Source organism: Raphanus sativus, unplaced genomic scaffold (assembly GCF_000801105.2).
Source record: "Raphanus sativus cultivar WK10039 unplaced genomic scaffold, ASM80110v3 Scaffold1787, whole genome shotgun sequence".
Lineage (NCBI taxonomy): Eukaryota > Viridiplantae > Streptophyta > Magnoliopsida > Brassicales > Brassicaceae > Raphanus > Raphanus sativus.
This window is the reverse complement of record NW_026617096.1, coordinates 1-19,341: the sequence shown is the minus strand read 5'-3', so window position 1 is coordinate 19,341 and position 19,341 is coordinate 1. Positions and strand designations below refer to the sequence as shown.

Here is a 19,341-nt window from a genome sequence, read left to right as displayed (position 1 = left end):
CAATTCGATCCGGTAAAAATAATAAAATATTTTTTTCAAATATGTTAAAAGAAAAAAGAAAATTTTTAATATAAAATAATAATATTTCATTACAAATTACTTAAAAACTAGATACTTTTAAAAATTTGGTGACCAAATAATTAATTTAATGGATTAAATAACTAAAAAAATTTATATATAATTTTATATATATGTAGATGCATATGTACATTACGGATCAGATGGAATATTGGATTTTTTTAAATAAGTATTTGTGATTTGCTCTTTATTTGAGGAATATTAATTTTAATATTTGTTTCGATTCGTAAAATTACGGATATTCAGATTTTTTGGATCGAATCGAAACGAATAACGAATTTTATGGATATTTTGTCCATCCCCGCTAACTAGAACGATGGTAACTTGGTAAGTGACTTCATTTTATGGATATTTTGTCTATTGCAAAACAAATAAATCGAATTTTAAAAGAATCGGGTTAGACACTCACACTTGTTGATAAAAAAAAAAAGTGGGTCTCACTTAACAAGATTGCCTTCTCCTATATAAACACTTGAGCCTACAGAAATAGATTTTTATAGAAACTCTTCGCTCTCCCAAGTAAACACAACAAATCCGAATTTTAGGGTTTCTTTTCCTCAAAAATTTGATTTCCTCGTTACTTCTGTTTCAATTTCGTTCTCTCCCATCCTCCGTTTCAAATCCAAAACTAGGGTTTTTTTAGCAATGGCGACAGCGACAAGTCAGGGTCGTGATCCGCTGTTCGTGTCTTCTTCCTTCTCCTCATCAAAATCTGATCGAGCGGCAGCGATAAGGATTAGGTTTGCGGATATCATTGTTAAGTCGAGTAGTAACAAGTCTGAGGCAATGCTGAAGATCAAAAGAGAAGAAAAAGCAAGAATGAAACTCAGACAAGAGGCAAGGCTTGCGGTGCTGAAGGTGGAAGAAGAAGAAGCAAGATCAGATTGTAAGTATGAAAATCCTCTGTCTGTCGAAAAAGAACTGTTGAGTCTCATTGGCGGTTCCCGTCGGGCAAGAGATCGATCTTTGCTTAAACAGTTTGGGTTGGTTTTAAAACCCGATGTCGATGATGATGTTCTTGATGATCTTGAGGAAGGTGAAATATTTTAGAGTCCTCTAGTAGTAACTGTTGAAAAGGTCGAATCTTTTGCATAGAAACAGAGTTTGGGTTGGTCGAATCTTGAGAAAGCTGACATTCGTTTAGAGTCTAGTATCCTGAGAATCATCTCTTTTTCTTATTTGTTTTCTCTGTATTCCTCTGTGATCATCGTATAGAATTGTTTGTTGTCTACTTCTTCTTAAAGTGGATGATCATCGTGTAGAATTTGTTTGTTGGTTAATGGGGTTTTTTTCTTCTATTAAAAGGTCTTGTTTTTTTACTTGTCTTCTCTTCTTTTTTTACAGCTTTCAAAGTTGTTAAACGCATTCGGAGTTTCTTAGTGTTCTTGGTTTCATTATACATATAACAAGTAAGTTACTCATCGTCTATCTTCTGTGAACATTGGTGGTGTAACCGAACTCTGTCTCTTACGAAGAACAAATATGTCTGAATTGGCTTTTGACCATTTTTTAAATTTATTATTCGGCTTCTTTCTAACTGCTTTTTGTTCATCAAATGCGTTGCAGATCTGAGGGATGACAAACTCTTCTTGATTGACCACCATGTTGCTGTACATGTTACAAGTGCTCAGGTACACTTAATTTTCTGTCATCATTGGTTTTGTTTTAGCCCAGTTCCTGGATCCTTTTGGTAGGACAAGAGATTCAAGTTTATTGAAAACATTGAACTTGTCTTTTTATCATTTACTATAACAACACTCGTTCTTAATTCAGGAATACATATACGTGTTAATTCAGGCCAATGTTGACACAGGCAGACAAGTCAGGGCTGCTGTTAAAAAAAGACGATTGAGATGTGGTTCAATTAGCACGGTTCTGTGTGAGATATATCACTGTGACGAGTCTGATATTCCAAAGGATGATGTAGCAGTGATGTTTCCAAGGGTTTTCCAGTCTAGCTCACCATATTGGGTCAGCTTTACAAGATTTGGCGTCCATGAGACACTACCATGGCATGTTCGGGTTGTTAAAGAAGCTGAACGGTGGGTTACAACAACGTTAGTTACCATTGCTGTAAATTTGTTCTTGCTGCATCTGAGCCTCCATGCTGTTTTTCACCATTATGAGAAAGTATTGCTGAACTGGCTAAGTTAAGTCCTTGCTATTGCTGAACTGGCTAAGTGAAGAGAGAAGTGAGATGGCAGTTACAGAGCTGAAGATTGGTGGAGTATAAATAGGGCTTGTTGCTTATCGATTGTTTAGAATCTTATCATTGGGCTTGTTGAGTTTTCTCTTCAAGAATGGCAGTTTCAAGAGCTTGTTCTTGATCTTGAAGGATTGTTTCCATGAATTTGGTGGATTCGATGTTGTTTTTTCTTGTTAATCAGTCATATATAGTTGATTGCTTAACATTGAGATACTCCTCTGAGCTTCCAGTTCCCATTGTGTAGACATGAGAGTCTCGTAGTAAAATCAATGAATATGGAAAGTCTTGGTTGGTTTTATCAATTAGAGAGTTAGTTTCTCGTTGACAATGCTTTTCTGCCATGACCAGGCTTTTGCTCGTATTGAACCAATTGATCGTAGAGATAAAAACAATCACACCAGCAAAAGAGCAGATAACAAAGCACGATTTTTAACGAGGAAACAATAACAGATGTTGATATGTTTGGTTGGATTGTAAGCGGTGAATTTAGAGACATCAAGGAAGATTTGGAGACATTTAAGACGGGAAAACCACTTTACCTTTTGAGTCTAATCGGGCTATCACTTGCGTGGCAAGTAATGTATATAGGGCACATTCTCAGTTGTGGTGGCGTTTTGGTTTATGGATGATGATAACAATGAATGGTTCAAGAGAGTAGCTTTGTTAGCTGGAATCCTTGAGTTTGCATCTTATTTAGATAGCAAGCAAGAGTGGAACAGCAAGAGTATGATGCATTGTCTGTGCTGTGTGAAGCAATTTGTTTAGGTAACCAATAATTTTGTTTAGCTTGAAAATTTTACAACAAATATTTTGATACAAAAATATCTACCAATAATCTCCAAGAACAATTACCATCTATAAAAATTAATAAAATGATGAAACCTCTGGTTATCTCTTACAATGAATTCTCTGTCTTGGTTATCTCTTACAATGAATTCTCTATCTTCAATGCTCGACAATATCTTAATGAAGTCGTGGCAGTCTCCGCATATCCTCAAGTTCTTCATCACTCTTATCGTCGTCCCAGGAGGCGTGTTTATAAAGCCCAAACGCAATAGCTAAACCGTTCACTGTGATGCATCAATACTTTCTCTTTAGCTTCATCATCAATATCATGAAGAACATAGCCTGCCTCTCTCACTTCTTTTCCTAAAGATTTCGGCAAGGATCCGAACCGAACCCGAACCAAAATTTAGAAATACCCGAATGGGGCTGAAATCTTTGATCCCAAAAACCCGAAACCCGAATAGATCCGAACCGAATCCGAATGGATACCTGAACGCCCACCCCTAGGATATCTCATTACAAATTACTTAAAACTAGATACTTTTAAAAATTTAATGACTAAATAATTAATTTAATGGATAAAATAACTAAAAGTTTATATTGAGATATTAAATTATATATAATTTATATATATGTATATGCATATGTATAGTACGGATTAGATGAAATATTGGATTTTTTTAAAAATAAGTATTTGTGATTTGTTTTTTATTTGACGTATATTGAATTTTAGTATTTGTTTTAATTAATAAAATTATAAATACTCAGATTTTTTGGATAATAATGGATCAATCAAATTTTATGGATATTTTCTGACTAGGACCATGGTAAGTGACTTGGTTCAAATATACCTATTGCAAAACAAATAAATCGGGTCACACGCTCACACTTGTTGATAAAAAAAAAAAAAGTGGGTCCCACTTGACAACGTCGCCTTCTCCTATATCAACACTCGAGCCTACAGAAATAGATTTTTACAAAACTCTTCGCTCTCCCAAGAAAACACAAAAACAAATCCGAGTTTTAGGGTTTCTTTTTCCTCAAAAATTGATTTCTTCGTCACTTCTCTGTCGATTCGTTTCTATCCCATTCTCTGTTTCAAATCCAGAAACTAGGGTTTAAGCAATGGCGACAGCTACAAGTCAGGGTCGTGATCCGCTGTTCGTGTCAAAATCTGATCGAGCGGCAGCGATAAGGATTAGGTTTGCGGATATCATTGTTAAGTCGAGTAGTAACAAGTCTGAGGCAATGATGAAGATCAGAAGAGAGAAGCAGCTTCAAGAAGAAAAAGCAAGAATGAAAATCAGACAAGAGGCAAGGCTTGCGGTGCTAAAGGTGGAAGAAGAAGAAGAAGAAGCAAGATCCGATTGTAGGTATGAAAATCCTCTGTCTGTCGAAAAAGAACTGTTAAATCTCATTGGCGGTTCCCGTCGGGCAAGAGATCGATCTTTGCTTAAACAGTTTGGGTTGGTTTTAAAACCCGATGTCGATGATGATGTCCTTGATGATCTTGAGGAAGGTCAAATATTTTAGAGTCCTCTAGTAGTAATTGTTGAAAAGGTCAAATCTTTTGCATAGAAACAGAGTTTGGGTTGGTCTTAACGAGTGATGGTGATGATCTTGAGAAAGCTGAAATCGTTTAGAGTCTAGTATCCTGACAATCATCTTTTTTCTTATTTGTTTTCTCTGTATTCATGTGATCATCGTATAGATTTGCTTGTTGCCTACTTCTTCTTAAAGTGGATGATCATCCTGTAGAATTGTTTGTTGGCTCATGGGTCTTTTTTTCTCTATAAAAAGTCTTGATTTTTTACTCTGTCTTCTCTTCTTTTCTTACTGCTTTCAAATTTTGTGTAACCATTCAGAGTTCTTAATTAGTCTTCTTGGCTTCATTATACATTAAGTTACTCATCTGTCTACTTCAACCAATTTTTGACCATTCATCTCCGAAGGTGTCTTCAATTTGATTTAACTAGATAACATCAACTTGATTTCATTGCTTAAGATTATCTGGATATTACACTTACACTCTAGTGGAGGTTGCGTCAAATTCGTTGTTTCTGTTTTTATTTGGTCCTTTCATAAATCATCTCTCTTTGATTCTTTCTCTTTTATTTTTCAATGAATTTTTTGAGGTTAGATGGCTTCTCTTAGCTGACATTTTTCTCGTGTTACTTAACCATCTGCATCTAAGCAGACATTCAGTATCTAAACATACACTATCTTCTGTCAACATTGGTGTAACCGAACTCTGTTTCTTACGAAGAACAAATATGTCTGAATTCACTTTGACCATTTTTTAATTTATTTTTCGGCTTCTACCTAACTGCTTTTTTTGTTCATCAAATTTGGCAGATCTCAGGGATGACAAACTCTTCTTGATTGACCCATAATTTTTTGTACATGTCAAGTGCTCAGGTACACATAATTTTCTGTCAAGTTGGTTTTGTTTTAACCCCGTTCATGGATCCTTTTGGTAGGACAAAAGATTCAACTTTATTGAAAACATTGAATTTGTCTTTTTATCATTTACTATAACAATACTCGTTTTTAATTCAGGAATACATATACGTGTTCATTCAGGCCAGTGTTGACACAGGCAGACAGGTCAGGGCTGCTGTTAAAAAAAGAGGATTGAGATGGGGTTCAATAAGCACGGTTCTGTGTGAGATATATCACTTTGACGAGTCTGATATTCCAAAGGATGATGTAGCAGTGATGTTTCCAAGGGTTTTCCAGTCTAGCTCACCATATTGGGTCAGCTTTACTAGATTTGGCGTCCATGAGACACTACCATGGCATGTTCGGGTTGTTAAAGAGAAGCTGAACGGTGGGTTACAACAACGTTAGTTACCATTGCTGTAAAGTTGTTCTTGCTGCATCTGAGTCTCCATGCTGTTTTTCACCATCATGAGAAAGTATTGCTGAACTGGCTAAGTTAAGTCCTTGCTATTGCTGAACTGGCCAAGTGAAGAGAGAAGTGAGGTGGCAGTTACAGAGCTGAAGATTGGTGGAGTATAAATAGGGCTTGTTGCTTATCGATTGTTTAGAATCTTATCATTGGGCTTGTTGAGTTTTCTCTTCAAGAAGACAGTTTCAAGAGCTTGTTCTTGAACCTGAAGGATCGTTCCCATCAATTTGGTGGATTCCATATTGATTTTCCTTGTTAATCAATCGTACATAGTTGATTGCTTAACATTCCTCTGAGCTTCCAGTTCCCATTGTGTAGACAAGAGAGTATCGTAGTGAAATCAATGTATATGGAAAGTCTTGGTTTGGTTTTATCAATTAGAGAGTTAGTAGTTTCTCGTTGACAATGCTTTTCTGCCATTACCAGGCTTTTGCTTGTATCGAACCAATTGATCGTAGAGATAAAAACAATCACACCAGCAAAAGAGCAGATAACAAAGCACGATTTTTAACGAGGAAACAGTAACTGATGTTGATATGTTTGGTTTGATTGTTAGTAAGCGGTGAATTAAGAGACATCAAGGAAGATTTGGAGACATTTAAGACAGGAAAAAACCACTTTACCTTTTGAGTCTAATCGGGCTATCACTTGCGTGGCAAGTAATGTATATAGGGCTTGTGTGTCTCGTGTTGTCAGCTTCTCCGCAACCCTTCAGGGCACATTCTCAGTTGTGGTGGCGTTTTGGTTTATGGATGATTTGTTTAGGTAACCAATAATTTTGTTTAGCTTGAAAATTTTACAACAAATCTTTTGATACAAAAAAAATTCTACCAATAATCTCCACAAGAACAATTACCATCTCTAAAATGATGAAACCTCTTGTTATCTCTTACAATGAACTCTCTATCTTCAATAAGTTGAAAACACCTTTATGAAGTTGTGGCAATCTCCGCATATCCTCAAGTTCTTAATGACTCTTATAGTCTGTCCAATGAGGCGTGTTTATAAGCCCAAACGCCATAGCTAACCGTTCACTGTGATGCATCAATGCTTTCTCTTTAGCTTCTTCATCAATATCATGAAGAACATACTTGGTCTCTGGTACATAGCCTGCCTCTCTCTCTTCGTTTCCTAAAGATTTCAGCTTCACTACAGCCTTGCTTCTATCTAGAATAGCCTTCTTCTGTCCTGAAATCTCCTGCTTATCTTCCCGTACTGAACCTGAAAGTTTTCTTGATGTTACTCTGCCACCATTGTGATCTTGGGTCTCAACTTTCTCATTCTTCAAAACCCTTTTGACATCAGTGCTTATCCTTAAGTGTTGAACTTCACCCTCACCTGCAATTACCTTCGCTCCAGAGGTGATGTGTTTTGGTGAAAGGATGAGGTTTCTCTCTCAAAGGTGATTGCTTTTGGGACAGGGAAGGAGCAGAAAGTCATGGAGAAAGCAGACTCCAGAAGCCATGTCTTGTGGTCAATCCAAGAAAAGGATAAGCTTTCTTTGGAGGGAAAATTACAATGTGGATACATAGATATAATAAAGAGATTAATCTCTCACAACAAATATCTAACAAGAAGCTGACAACATCACAAACAGCCAAACAAAAGCCTCTGTTTTACCATTAGCACCTGATAGGTCCACAAAAAGGATACATAACTAACGAAAACAGAGGAAACTCAATAATGTGTTTTCGAGGTTCAGCTCGATAGACATCGAAAGGATTTTTCTTTATGTCGACGTTGAGATACTCCTCTGAGCTTCCCACTTCCCATTGTGTAGACAAGAGACGCCGAGGACATGAGGGTAATTTTGATTACGAAACTATTAGGGGTAATTCTGTCTTTTAATCTCTAGTACATTTGAGATTTGCCCTAGTTTCTGGGTTTGCTATATATATGTCAGACGACACGATTCTTAAGCCTCGAAGCCAACCGAAGGGTGTTTACAGCTTACAGATTATAGTTTTCGTTTAAGAATTGCGTTTGTTTTTATATGTAAAATTGCTGCCTTTTGTTTCGATGATTTCAACTTGGATTTTGATTTTGATTCTCTCAAAAGGAAATAAAATTTGTGGCGATGACGAAGAAAAAATGACCTTTTATCACATGAGTGAGATTTTTCAATCTCGTGATTACCTTTCAAGCACTTCTGAGCCTATTTTTAATTCCTTTTCTTTGTTCTTGATCGTTTGTAATTTCACAATTGATCGAGTTTGGATTTAGATAAGTAGCATAAAAGTTTATACTTGCAATGTTATAAATTAGTTTAGTTTGCATTGAGAGTTGCTGCGATGTTTGTTTTCCAAAACCTTTCGGCTATTTGTTTAATTTAATTTGTTTGTATACTCGAAATAAAAATAACACTAGCTCTGATTGATAATTACACATTGAAGGTTTTTAATACGTAGAACAGTAAAAGCATAGCTAGAATGGTCTCAATTGAATAAAGAAGCAATTGAGTCTGGATGTTGGTTGTCTTTGAGAAATAAATTAAATCTAGGTGACCAACTAAACAAAAACAACAGTACATTAAAGTATTCTTGGTTGATGTCCAGTATGAAAGTAAGGGTATGAAAATATTATATATTACATGATCAATAGTTTGCATCCTTGATCCTCCACATTAAGATTGATTGTGACAGTTGAACCATGACTAGACCAGGCTTGCTTAAATAAAGTACTCCGATTCTACGGTCGAGAGCACGAAAGGCTTTGGTATATCTGTTGCTATGTTACAGCAGTGTTTTTCACTATGTCAAATGTGTCCGTCTCAAAATTGCAAGTGTAAATACATATACACTGGTCTACTTGTCCATCGCTTACTGTACAGACGCTTACTGTACAGAATAGCAGCCCAATAATCCATATCATCATAGAGTTAGATCCGATGAATTAGAGTAAAATGATCTTTGCCTAACAGGATAGCCCGTATTTCAATAACCAAGTTTAGAGAAAACTTATCATACAATAAATTCTGATAACACAGATCATTAGGATCATTTGATCTGAATTACTCAATGTTACATACGATTTGCCTTGCAATTTTTAATTTCTTAATGACTTGAGCGTTCTATGTTATCTTAAATTCTCTGAAAATTGGACCAGCTAATTTAAACATAGACTACTTGTATATAAACTGTATATTCAAGATCCAACTGGCCAAATCTTCAAAGATATTATTCTATGCTTTAACGACTTCTTCTCAGGTGTGTAACATTGTCTTATGCTTGTGTAGCATTTCTCACGAACAAACTCCGAACCTTGAGCTTACAATATTTTCTTAATGTGACTATTCAAGCAACCTACAAACACAACAAAGAAACCAAACATATCGCATGAACAAAAAATCACTTTCATGAAAATACATCAACTAGATCAATTAGCAAGACAAATACAAGTTCACACAAAGACAAGACTGAGTCAAAGCAAACATCATCATCAATACTACTACTAGCACTGATCAGAAAGAAAAGTAAAAATGCAAGTTCATTTCCACTCGCCCTCACAATCTGCTTTTTCATCTGAACTTATCTCAAGCACATTTAGATAAAATGTATGAAAAGAGTTAGATCAAAACTAATACCAAAAGAATACACGAAAACTTACGATGACTAGAAGTTGAATGGCACGAAGATCATCAATGGTTTTTTGCAAATGGATTTTTGCAAATCGCCGCGAGATTTGAGATTCAGAGCCTTCTTATTTCCACATGATCCCTTCCAACGTTGATGTTCTTTATCACTGCAACATGATGACCAGTGATTACTTCATCTCCTTCATGTCGTGGGATAATGTCTTGAGTATTCAAGATTTGCTGATTGAGTGTAGGAAAGATGATCCGTCGCTGAACATCAACCAAATTGTTTGCCATTTTCAGGAGTTGTCCATCTACTATGACTCCAAAATCAAACGGCTTCTTCTAGTGATAAGAGTAGAGAGGCTTTAACTGTTCCTGTTTCATACTGGTGTAGTCCGTGCTTGGAATCCAGTTTGAGCATCCACAAGATTTGCCAAAAATTCTCAAATTAGATTAGGACGAAGGGATCCACATCAATGAATCATCCCCAAAGATACAATAACTTCTTTCACATCTTGCATGTTCTCAATATTCTAGGACAGTTATTTCATATGCACCGGAGCTAACGAACTTACTGTTCAGAGGTAGTTTAGACCGTCTAGACAACTGTGGGTAAGTGGCATTCAGCTCTACAAACATCAATCAGCTCTACAAACATCAAGTGGCAATAGCCTTCTTCTGTCCTCCTGAAATCTCCTGCTTATCTTCCCGTAGAACTGAACCCGAAAGTCTTCTTTCTGTTACTCTGCCACCATTGTGAGCTTGGGTCTCAACTTTCTCATTCTTGAAAACCCTTTTGACATCAGTGCTTATCCTTAAGTTTTGAACTCCACCCTCACCTGCAGGCTGCAACTCCCTTCGCTCCAGTCCAGAGGTGATGTTTTGGTGAAAGGATGAGGTTTCTCTCTCAGAGGTGATTGCTTTTGGGACAGGGAAGGAGCAGAAAGTCATGGAGAAAGCAGACTCCAGAGCCATCTCCTGTGGTTGATCCAAGAAAAAGATAAGCTTTCTTTGGAGGGAAGTATACAACGTGGAGATAGAAGCAGAGAGGCTAATATCCCACAACAAATATCTACAAGAAGCAGACAACACCTGAAACTGGTTAAGTGCTCAGGTACTCTTAATGAGGCAAAAAGTGATCTACCATACTCTTATGTGATCTGCTATACTCTTATCTGTTTTCATACTCTTGAAGAATGTGGTTAATATCTAAAATACCCCCGACCAATTTAATGAATAAATTAAGAATCTCATAAATTAATCGAAATCGATCCACTCTCATCTCTCTCTCCTCTCCTCCACTCGCCCCTCCCGAGTCGACTCGGAATCGACTCGATAGAATACTCGATACTTCCTTTACTTCGGCATTCCCTCGCTCTTTGTTCTTCCTCGCAATCGAACTCGATCTCGTCGCTTGGATGCTGGATCATCGAGCTATTAATTCCGTTATACAGGGTATGTATCTCACCATAGACGAACTCATAATTGAATGTCGGGAATCAAAGCTGATAACAATTTGGTTTTGAATTGAAGACTCGACTCCAAATTATAGTTTTAATTGAAAAATTCTTATTCATTTGGGTTTCATGAACTAATCGAGGATCGGAAATTGAAAAATTCTTATTCATTTGGGTTTCATGAACTAATCGAGGATCGGAAAGGAATGATTGAATGTCGGGTATTATGATGATTCAATCGAAGATTAGACGTTCTTGCTTGCTTATCAGTAATTGGTTACTGACACAACTCTGTGACATGGTATAACCAAGTATAACGAAGTATAACTTTGATGGTGTAACTGTGTAACCAAGTATAACGTGAATGCTATAACTGAAAAAACAAGTATAACTTTAAGTGGTTAAATGTTTTTATTGCAGACAATGTGTCCATTTTCGACGAACATACACTTTGATTATGATGGACATTATTCTAAGGATGGAGATGATTATGAATGGATTCCAACCGATGCTCGTTTGTATGCTATATCCTTTAATACATCATCGTTGGAGGAGATCACTTATTCGTTGTTGAAAGAGAGGATATGCAGGAAGATCGGAATAGATCCGTTTACGAAGAGGCTCAATTTGGGTTACATTCCATTGGTAGTGGAACCTAAGAGGCAATCGTATATTTTGGATGATGAAGATGTGTTTGTTTATCTAACATCAGTGGATAGAGAGGAAAGGAGAAGTATTTTGCATGTGGAGGACATCAAAGAATTACAAATAGTTCAAATAACCGAGCAACTGTCGAGAGTTGGAGAGAGCTCTTGTAGTAGGAACTATTGTGAGCGTGAGAGTGGATATGGAGAAGAAGAAAATGTGGGAACAGGTTTGGAGGACGATGAACATCCCCACAAGAAACAGAAGAAGAGTATGTTGTAAACCTTTCGGTTTCAGTTTTGATGTAAATTAGGTTCTAAATTAAGTTCTAAGCCTTTCACTTTCTGTTTTGATGTTTGCCTTTCACTTTCGGTTTTGGTGTTTTTATCATATGGGAACGTTGTGAGGTGAAATAAATTTTATTTGTGTGTTGTATAACTAAGTGAAACTGGTATAACTACGTTATGTAAACTGAATAACATGATTGTAAATTCTAAAGTTTTTAATTTAATTTTATAAGTCATGGAAGTAGTACGCTTTTAGTTTATTAGTAGTGTTATGTTAATTATGATTTAATAAGAATTATTAAAATTATTAAAATTCCATCTCATTGCTCGTAGCAATCGTATAGGAAATACAATGTGTTGTCATAGCTTTATCGCTGAAACTGACTGAGTTAGATTTGATAACTCTATGGCACGAAATCAAGTTTATATGTACGTGATCGTATGAGAAATGAACTTAGGAAACATAATTGCATTGGTATAACCACAAAATCATTAATTTAAGTAGAGTATAACTAAGATAAATAGAAATAATTAAAAAGTGCAACTTTGACGCTTTCTGTAAAACTGAGTACTTGGTGAAACTTACAACAGAAAAAACCCTGGGATTAATTTTCCCGCTCGGCTTTTCGAATTTCTAATTTCCCTCTTCCCAATTTACTAAAACCCCAGAATCGTTCAATCGAAGTATTAAACACCTTTTTTTAGGTTTTCCCCATTTGCTATCTTCATTTTCTCTCTCTTCCCTAAATCTCTCTCCTCTCTCTCCTCGACCTCACTCCCTCCCCTCCCAAAAATCTAGATGTCCGCCGCTTCATCATCCACGACCGGTGGTCGGAGACGGGTACGAACTCCGGGGATACCTAGTAGGTGTTGGTGCGGGGTGGGCGTCACCGAGCTCATCTCCAGAAGCAATCCAAACCCATATCGTCGATATTATCGGTGTCTCTTTGCGGCTTCACAGAGGGTACATCCGTTTGTTGTTTACATATGGAACGCTTATGAATCACGCTTACTCGTTTTGAAAAAAAATCATGTAGCTCGAGAACGACAATCATGTCTTCAAATGGGTTGACGAAGCCTTCACCGATGAGATACAGCAGCTGGACTACCAAGTTCGAATACTCGAAGAAAAAGTTCAGAGTCTCAAAGCAACAATAAGGAACGAAGGAGATATCCGCGAAGGTCCCAAAAAGATGCCCATGATAAAGATATCAGGAGGTTGTGTTCTTCGTACCATCGTTTTAGTTCTAGGAATTATTATGTACAAAAAGTAATTGAAATTCCTAAGAGAATTCCAATTCCTAGAACTAACTGTTATTGCTAAGCTGTGTTTTTTTAAGTTATGCGAAGTTGAACAACTATGTTGTTTGATCTATCGAAAAAGTAACTGTTATTGCTAAGCTATGTTTTTCTAAGTTATGCGAAGTTGAACAACCATGTGGTTTGATCTATCTAAAAAGTGTCTATTATTTTTAGTATGTTAGACAATTGAGAAAGTGAAACTAACACAATATCTGACCTATTTATACGAAAAAGTCGAACAGAGGATTAAGTTAAGCCAGAAGTTGGAACAAGGGATTAAGTGAAACCAAAAGTTGAAACAAGTGAGATTGAGTGAAACTAAAAGTTCAAACAAGTGAGATTAAGTGAAACAAGTTGAAACAACGAGATTTTCACAAGACCATAACAGTGAGAACAACACGATTTACACAAGACCTTCAATCCCATATTTTTGAACATAAGGGTCGATGTTTAGTAGAGACTGCCTGAAGTCCTCAACCTCGGTCAAACGCGGATTGAACCTGAAGTCTGAAAGTCCACCTTCGGTCTCAAGCCATAGATCAGGAGGATCAAATAAATCTGTATTAATGTAAATGATTTTAGTAAACGTTTTAGTCCACTATCATATTCAAAACTAGCCACAGAAACTACACTTACTCCAACAGTTGCAGACCTTCCACATCTTAAGGGCCACAATCACCTGTCCACCTTCCACATTTTCAAGACCATCCCGGAAGGCATAGGCCTGCTTGCCAGTTGCCACACATTTAATCTGGCTGTCACTATTCAGAATAAAGAAAACGTGTGTCAATTACAATATAAATAAATTTTTCTTGGATCATATGTTACTTTCTACTTACATGTTGTCCCTTATGTAAAAAATCATCGTTGGTCTTGCAGGGTCATCGAAACGGGCTTCCGTATTGAAGACCACTCTAATTGTATCTACCATATAAGTGTAACTCAACTAAATCAGTTCGTTTCACTTAGTTTCACTTACATCTACAGAGTCATACAAAGTTCTGAAACTAAATATGTGAATATATTTATTTTAGCAGCATTCATACCTATGGGATAGTTTCGTTCCCTGTGGGACATGTGAGGGATTGCATGGATGTTCTTGAAGTCCATGAAAAGCCGATTGTTCAGAGGATCGATCATGCGGACTTGTGTGAGTCGCGAAGCAGTTAGTCTGAACCGAGAGTTAGTTGCATTGAAACCTACATAGGAACGTTCAACTCCTACCCGAAAGATTTCCACCCATTCTCCCTCCTTGTTTTCGAGGCCTCTAAAACTTTCATAATCCCCATAAACGGTCATCTCCATCTTGCACCCCTACATAAATAAAGTACAAGGATCAAGTTAAATGATGATGAAAAACTTGAGAGATGATGAAAAACTTGAGAGATGATGAAAAAACACTTACATCTTCATCTGCTAGGACATAGGAATAGAAAGGCATAACCCTGTTGGTAACCGAGGAATAGAGAGGGTAGACCCTGTGTACTTTGACTCTGAAACGCCAAGCCTTGACGTCGGGGTTATAAGAAGCCTCGGAAATCTGGGAAAGCTTATTGTAGTAGTCTGTCATCTTGTTTGTAGAGATGAGAGAATTTCACTCAGAGATGAGAGAAGAGAAGATAGAACTCGGATATGAGATGAAATGAGAGAATTTGCAGAGTTGGAGTTTAACTAAATGCAATGGTGATGATTCTAGACGGTGTAGTGTTGTGACGTTTCACGTTTGGTTTCAATGCAAGTGTAGAGTCGCGAGTGTAATGATTATTATTAGAGACTTTTTCAATCGATTAATTACTCTCTCCTCTGTCCATCAATACCATTAATTACTGGATTTTTCTCAACCATTTTTATGATCTCTTTTATTGCTTGCTCAGTAAATAATTCATAATCCTACCAAAAAAAAAAGTAAATAATCCATAATATTATATTTATTTTCAAAATATAAAACAATATAATACCTAATTTTTTTAATTTTTACATAGTTCCATATATTTACACTATAAATTCAATATAATTTTACTTAGTTTCATAAATTTAGACAATTAATATCAGTTAGTTTCACTTAAACTGTCAGAAGCGTGCGTGAGAAGTCGTGTAGCGTTGCAAATATCAAGGGTCACGACGCTATGGTCATAAATCAGGTCATAAATCATGAAATGACAGATTTTTCTCAAACTAAATATTTCAATTATTATTTCTTATACTGTTTGTTATCATTAAATAATCCACTCCGTATAATTAATTTTTCGATTCTGCTTCTATTTAGAGTTTTGCAAAATATAAAACAATAGAATATCTAAATTTATTAATTCTTACATAGTTCTATATAACTAGACTAAATTTTTCTTAGTTTCATAAATTTAGACAATCAAAAATCACTTAGTTTCACTAAATTTTTCCTTGACATACGACTGTTGCAGTCCGAAACGTGCGTGAGAAGTCGTGTAGTGTTGCTTTGAAACGACATTTTTTCTCACCTAATGTTTTTACATAGTTTCATTTATTCAAACACACCTATTTTTATTCAAACACACCTGTTCTTATTCCTTGTACTTGCAGTGAGAAGTCGTGTCTTAAGCCGTCTATCAAATCACACCCTTAAGTGGGATAGTAAATGCAATCTTATCTCTATTATAAATAACACATAAATCTTTCCATTTACTCGATTAAACGAATATCTCTCAAGTTTTTCATCATCCTTGTACTCTATGTCGAACTTCAACTTGGAATCTGTCCCTACTTCCATCCTCCATAAGATTCTCTCAAAGGTAGCAACAAACCACATCCGGGACTTCGGTAGTGCTAGAATTGCTTTCTCCGGGTTCAATCAAATAGGCAGAGACGACTACTTCTACCAATCTGCTAATCTCATTGGCTTTAATGATTGGATTGATGAGGTTAATGCTGTAAGAACATTCCGACTTAGGTGCTACCAAGCCGGTAATCCATAGGCCATCTACCTACGAGGTATGCATGAGTTCTTTCAACTTCATTTACTTGATGAAGGAAGAGAGAAAATCCATCTTGCTGCTGAGAGAGGATTGGAGTTGGCCAAGTTTGTAGATGGAATGCTGAACTTAGCGTTTAGTGTAGACGATGGAGGGTTGTTTCACAAATATCCTAACTTTAGTCGTGAGTTTGTTCATCGGATGAATTGCATGATCCAGACTGATCTACCCTCAGGCCATTGGGGTTACGACAAACCTCAAGAGTTTATGTCACTATTTGAAAGAATAAAGAATCCCATCTTCTCAAATGATTGCTGGTGCTCCGCAATAGAAGAACCGGTGTTTGTAGTCTCCTATAATGGATCAATAATACAGTGGAAGTGCGATCGTTGTTTCTGGCAATGTGAAGTTTGGGACTTCTGCAATGAAATTCACTTGACAGCTGCCAACTGGCCAATTGAAGATTAGTTGTGGTGTTTATTTCTCGAGTTTATGGCATGTAGTTTTATCTACTTTCACTATGTTTGACTTAATGTAATGTCTCTAGTTTCAATCCTCTAGTTTCTCTCTATAAACTAATCTTTGTATATTTTAACTTCAATATATCATTAATAAATTAACTACATTTCTAATTTTATTTTAACAAATAAACTTCACTAGCCATTTGGAGTTTAGTTTTATCAACTTTTACAACATTTCTACTTTTTACAACATTTCTACTTTTATTAAATATGTACAACATTTCTAAGTTTGGCCAAAATCTATTTATATCATATAAACTATTTTTTAAATTCAAAATTCAATAAATATATCAATAACAACAACTCTGTCCAAAAAATAAGAGAAAATGACCCAAATAGCACTAGTCCAAGTTTTTATCCCCAAAAGAGCACTCATGGTCAAAAATCACAAAAATACGTTTCATTAAGTGTGTGATTTACCATTATGTCCCTTTCCTTCTCTAGTTAATTAAATAAAAAAATTAGAAAATCTCGATCTAAACATGTCGTCTTCTTCGACTCTCTGAACGCCTCTCTCATCCCCGATGATGTACTCTCGACGTCTCTCTCATCCCCGATATCATCATCTCCGGCGTGAAGTCGTGCCGTCGTCCTTTTCCTCCGTCATCATCCCTGTTAGTTAATTGAAGTTGTGCCGTCGTCTCCAACAATACGGCCGTCCCTCGATTTTGTAAGTCAAATCTCGATTTTGAAACTAAATTGTTCAAAGCTTTTAGTGTGAATTGTATCAAAAGTTCAAATCTTTAACGTGAAATTATAGCTTTATCATTGATTGTCTTTCACTGTGCAGATATACTGATGGAGAGTCGGAACGGCTTAATCTCGTTAATAAACGCTGGGAGCTATTTGAGGATCCCTCTTCTGCTAGTGAGGTACTGTATTACTTTGTTTGTTTCATGTGAATGTGCAGTCATAATGCTTAATTATTTCTCCCAAAGTCTATCAGCAGGATATGGAGATTAATCTGCCAGAGTCCGTTCCTTTACATGTGAGTAAACACAGATCATGTGTCAGCTTCTCATTATTGTGATCTGTGTGTAAAGTTATGGTTTTCTGTTGTTATGATTGTGTAGAATGCAGAAAGTCAAGAAAATAAAAAACGTGGAATCATCAAAGAAGGATTCTGGCAAAAAGACAAGGGAAGGGAAGAATCTCAAATTGTTGAAAGAGTTGAGTGCTACTAACATTGGAGGTCATGCTGTCAAGCTTATTGGCTGGGGAACATCTGATGATGGCGAAGATTATTGGGTATGGTTCCAAATTTTAACACTTCTCATCTTGTGCGAGTAGTCATGACATTCTTGTTCTTTTTAAATTGTTACCAGTTGCTTGCAAATCAATGGAACCGAAGCTGGGGTGATGTAAGTACACCTTCTTCTCTCCAATCAAACTGTTGCTTGTGATCTTTCACAGAATCTGACATTTAAAGTGTAATTATATTCAGGATGGCTACTTCAAGATCAAGAGAGGAACAAACGAATGTGGCATCAAACACGGTGTTGTAGCCAGTTTACCTTCGGGCAAGAACGTAGTCAAAGCTAAAATCAAGATGTGTCTCTCAACTCTCTGTAACATATGTAACAAGCCACTGTATTATTGTTTCCAATGAAAGAATCAAAATACTTTATAAATCCAACCAAAATATATATCTCCTACTATTATATACCTTATAGCTCTTGGTCATGTTCAGTTTTTACATATTATATGTCTATTATTTTTTGTATCCTATAATGTTTTCATGCTGCACTATGTCTGACTAATGGTGGATACTTGAAGAGTTTTCTCAGTTTAATAGATTGCTCTGCGATAAGCCGAGCAGAAATATTAGGACATTGTTTTGGAAGATTAAAGTCCGATTCAGGATAGCCATCCTGAACAAGGATTGTCTTACATTTCTTATATGCTTTTGATTCTCTTCGAAAACAGACTTATGCAAGAAATCACAGTCATTTTCTTTCTTCTGGAAACCCATCCTGAATGTGCCAAAAGATATCCTATATAACATATATGTTTTATAATGATACCACATTTAACTCTTTCTTGGTAGAATTATTGAAAATGCTTCAACCTATCATATTTTAATATTCGCTTTTTGAAATGTTTTCTCTATTTTGTAGACAATGAACTCTATTTGGTGATTTTTATAGCCAATGAATTTTGTTTATAGATTTTGATTATGTTTTTTTTTTTGAAGATTAAAGTCCAATTCAGGATAGCCATCCTGAACAAGGATTGTCTTACATTCTTTACATGCTTTTGATTCTCTTCGAAAACAGACTTATGCAAGAAAACACAGTCATTTTATTTCTTTCTGGAAACCCATCCTGAATGTGCCAAAAGATATCCTATATAACATATCTATATTATTAAAGTTGAAGTACAAATTGGAGATGTTTGGAAACAAGGATAGTAGGATAAATGAGATATGTTTGGCAACATGGATAGTAGAGATGTGTACTTTCTTTTATTTACACATTTAGCCATTGTATTTTCAATAAATTAATAACAAATGAGAATTGCTTAGAAACATAAATAACATATTTAATACTTCTTTTTATTTAAACATTTAGCCATTGTTTTATAATAAATTAAACAACCTTCTTTCTATATTTCTTTTTATTTA

At 35.9% G+C, this 19,341-nt stretch overlaps 3 protein-coding genes, 2 long non-coding RNA genes and 1 pseudogene across 10 annotated transcripts; 4 read left to right on the top strand and 2 right to left on the bottom strand.

Moving 5' to 3' along the window:
• Positions 1-549: 549 nt before the first annotated feature.
• On the top strand, positions 550-2,477 carry LOC108833593 (uncharacterized). Of its 6 annotated transcripts, none has more exons than XR_001946723.2 (4): positions 550-1,114; positions 1,423-1,487; positions 1,645-1,709; positions 1,852-2,475. XR_001946723.2 is itself a non-coding variant. In XM_056999386.1 (3 exons), the coding sequence occupies exons 1-3, from the start codon at positions 724-726 to the stop codon at positions 1,928-1,930; spliced, it is 345 nt and encodes a 114-aa protein (XP_056855366.1). In that variant the 5' UTR covers positions 556-723; the 3' UTR covers positions 1,931-2,476. The 6 variants fall into 6 exon arrangements, 3 of the variants coding, with proteins under 3 accessions (XP_056855366.1, XP_018462503.1, XP_018462502.1); XR_008941382.1 differs by having other exon boundaries at positions 565-964; positions 1,876-2,477; XR_001946722.2 differs by having other exon boundaries at positions 565-964.
• Positions 2,478-4,013: 1,536 nt separating this feature from the next.
• On the top strand, positions 4,014-6,244 carry LOC108833592 (uncharacterized). Its single transcript, XR_001946721.2, has 3 exons — positions 4,014-4,443; positions 5,426-5,488; positions 5,630-6,244. It is a non-coding gene; the product is annotated as an uncharacterized LOC108833592 (long non-coding RNA).
• A 503-nt stretch (positions 6,245-6,747) lies between these two features.
• On the bottom strand, positions 6,748-7,741 carry LOC108833591 (pentatricopeptide repeat-containing protein DWY1, chloroplastic-like; annotated as a pseudogene).
• A 5,005-nt stretch (positions 7,742-12,746) lies between these two features.
• Positions 12,747-13,221, top strand: LOC130504759 (uncharacterized protein At4g04775-like). Its single transcript, XM_056999387.1, has 2 exons — positions 12,747-12,911; positions 12,985-13,221. Exons 1-2 carry the CDS (start codon positions 12,747-12,749, stop codon positions 13,219-13,221), a joined length of 402 nt encoding a protein of 133 aa, XP_056855367.1.
• Positions 13,222-13,652: 431 nt separating this feature from the next.
• Positions 13,653-14,819, bottom strand: LOC108836208 (uncharacterized). The gene is made up of 5 exons (XM_018609401.2): positions 14,655-14,819; positions 14,296-14,563; positions 14,089-14,173; positions 13,886-14,010; positions 13,653-13,807 (listed from the first exon to the last, which is right to left on the bottom strand). The coding sequence occupies exons 1-5, from the start codon at positions 14,817-14,819 to the stop codon at positions 13,653-13,655; spliced, it is 798 nt and encodes a 265-aa protein (XP_018464903.2).
• Positions 14,820-17,896: 3,077 nt separating this feature from the next.
• Positions 17,897-18,249, top strand: LOC108837016 (uncharacterized). Its single transcript, XR_001947241.2, has 3 exons — positions 17,897-17,966; positions 18,044-18,079; positions 18,163-18,249. It is a non-coding gene; the product is annotated as an uncharacterized LOC108837016 (long non-coding RNA).
• Positions 18,250-19,341: the final 1,092 nt, after the last annotated feature.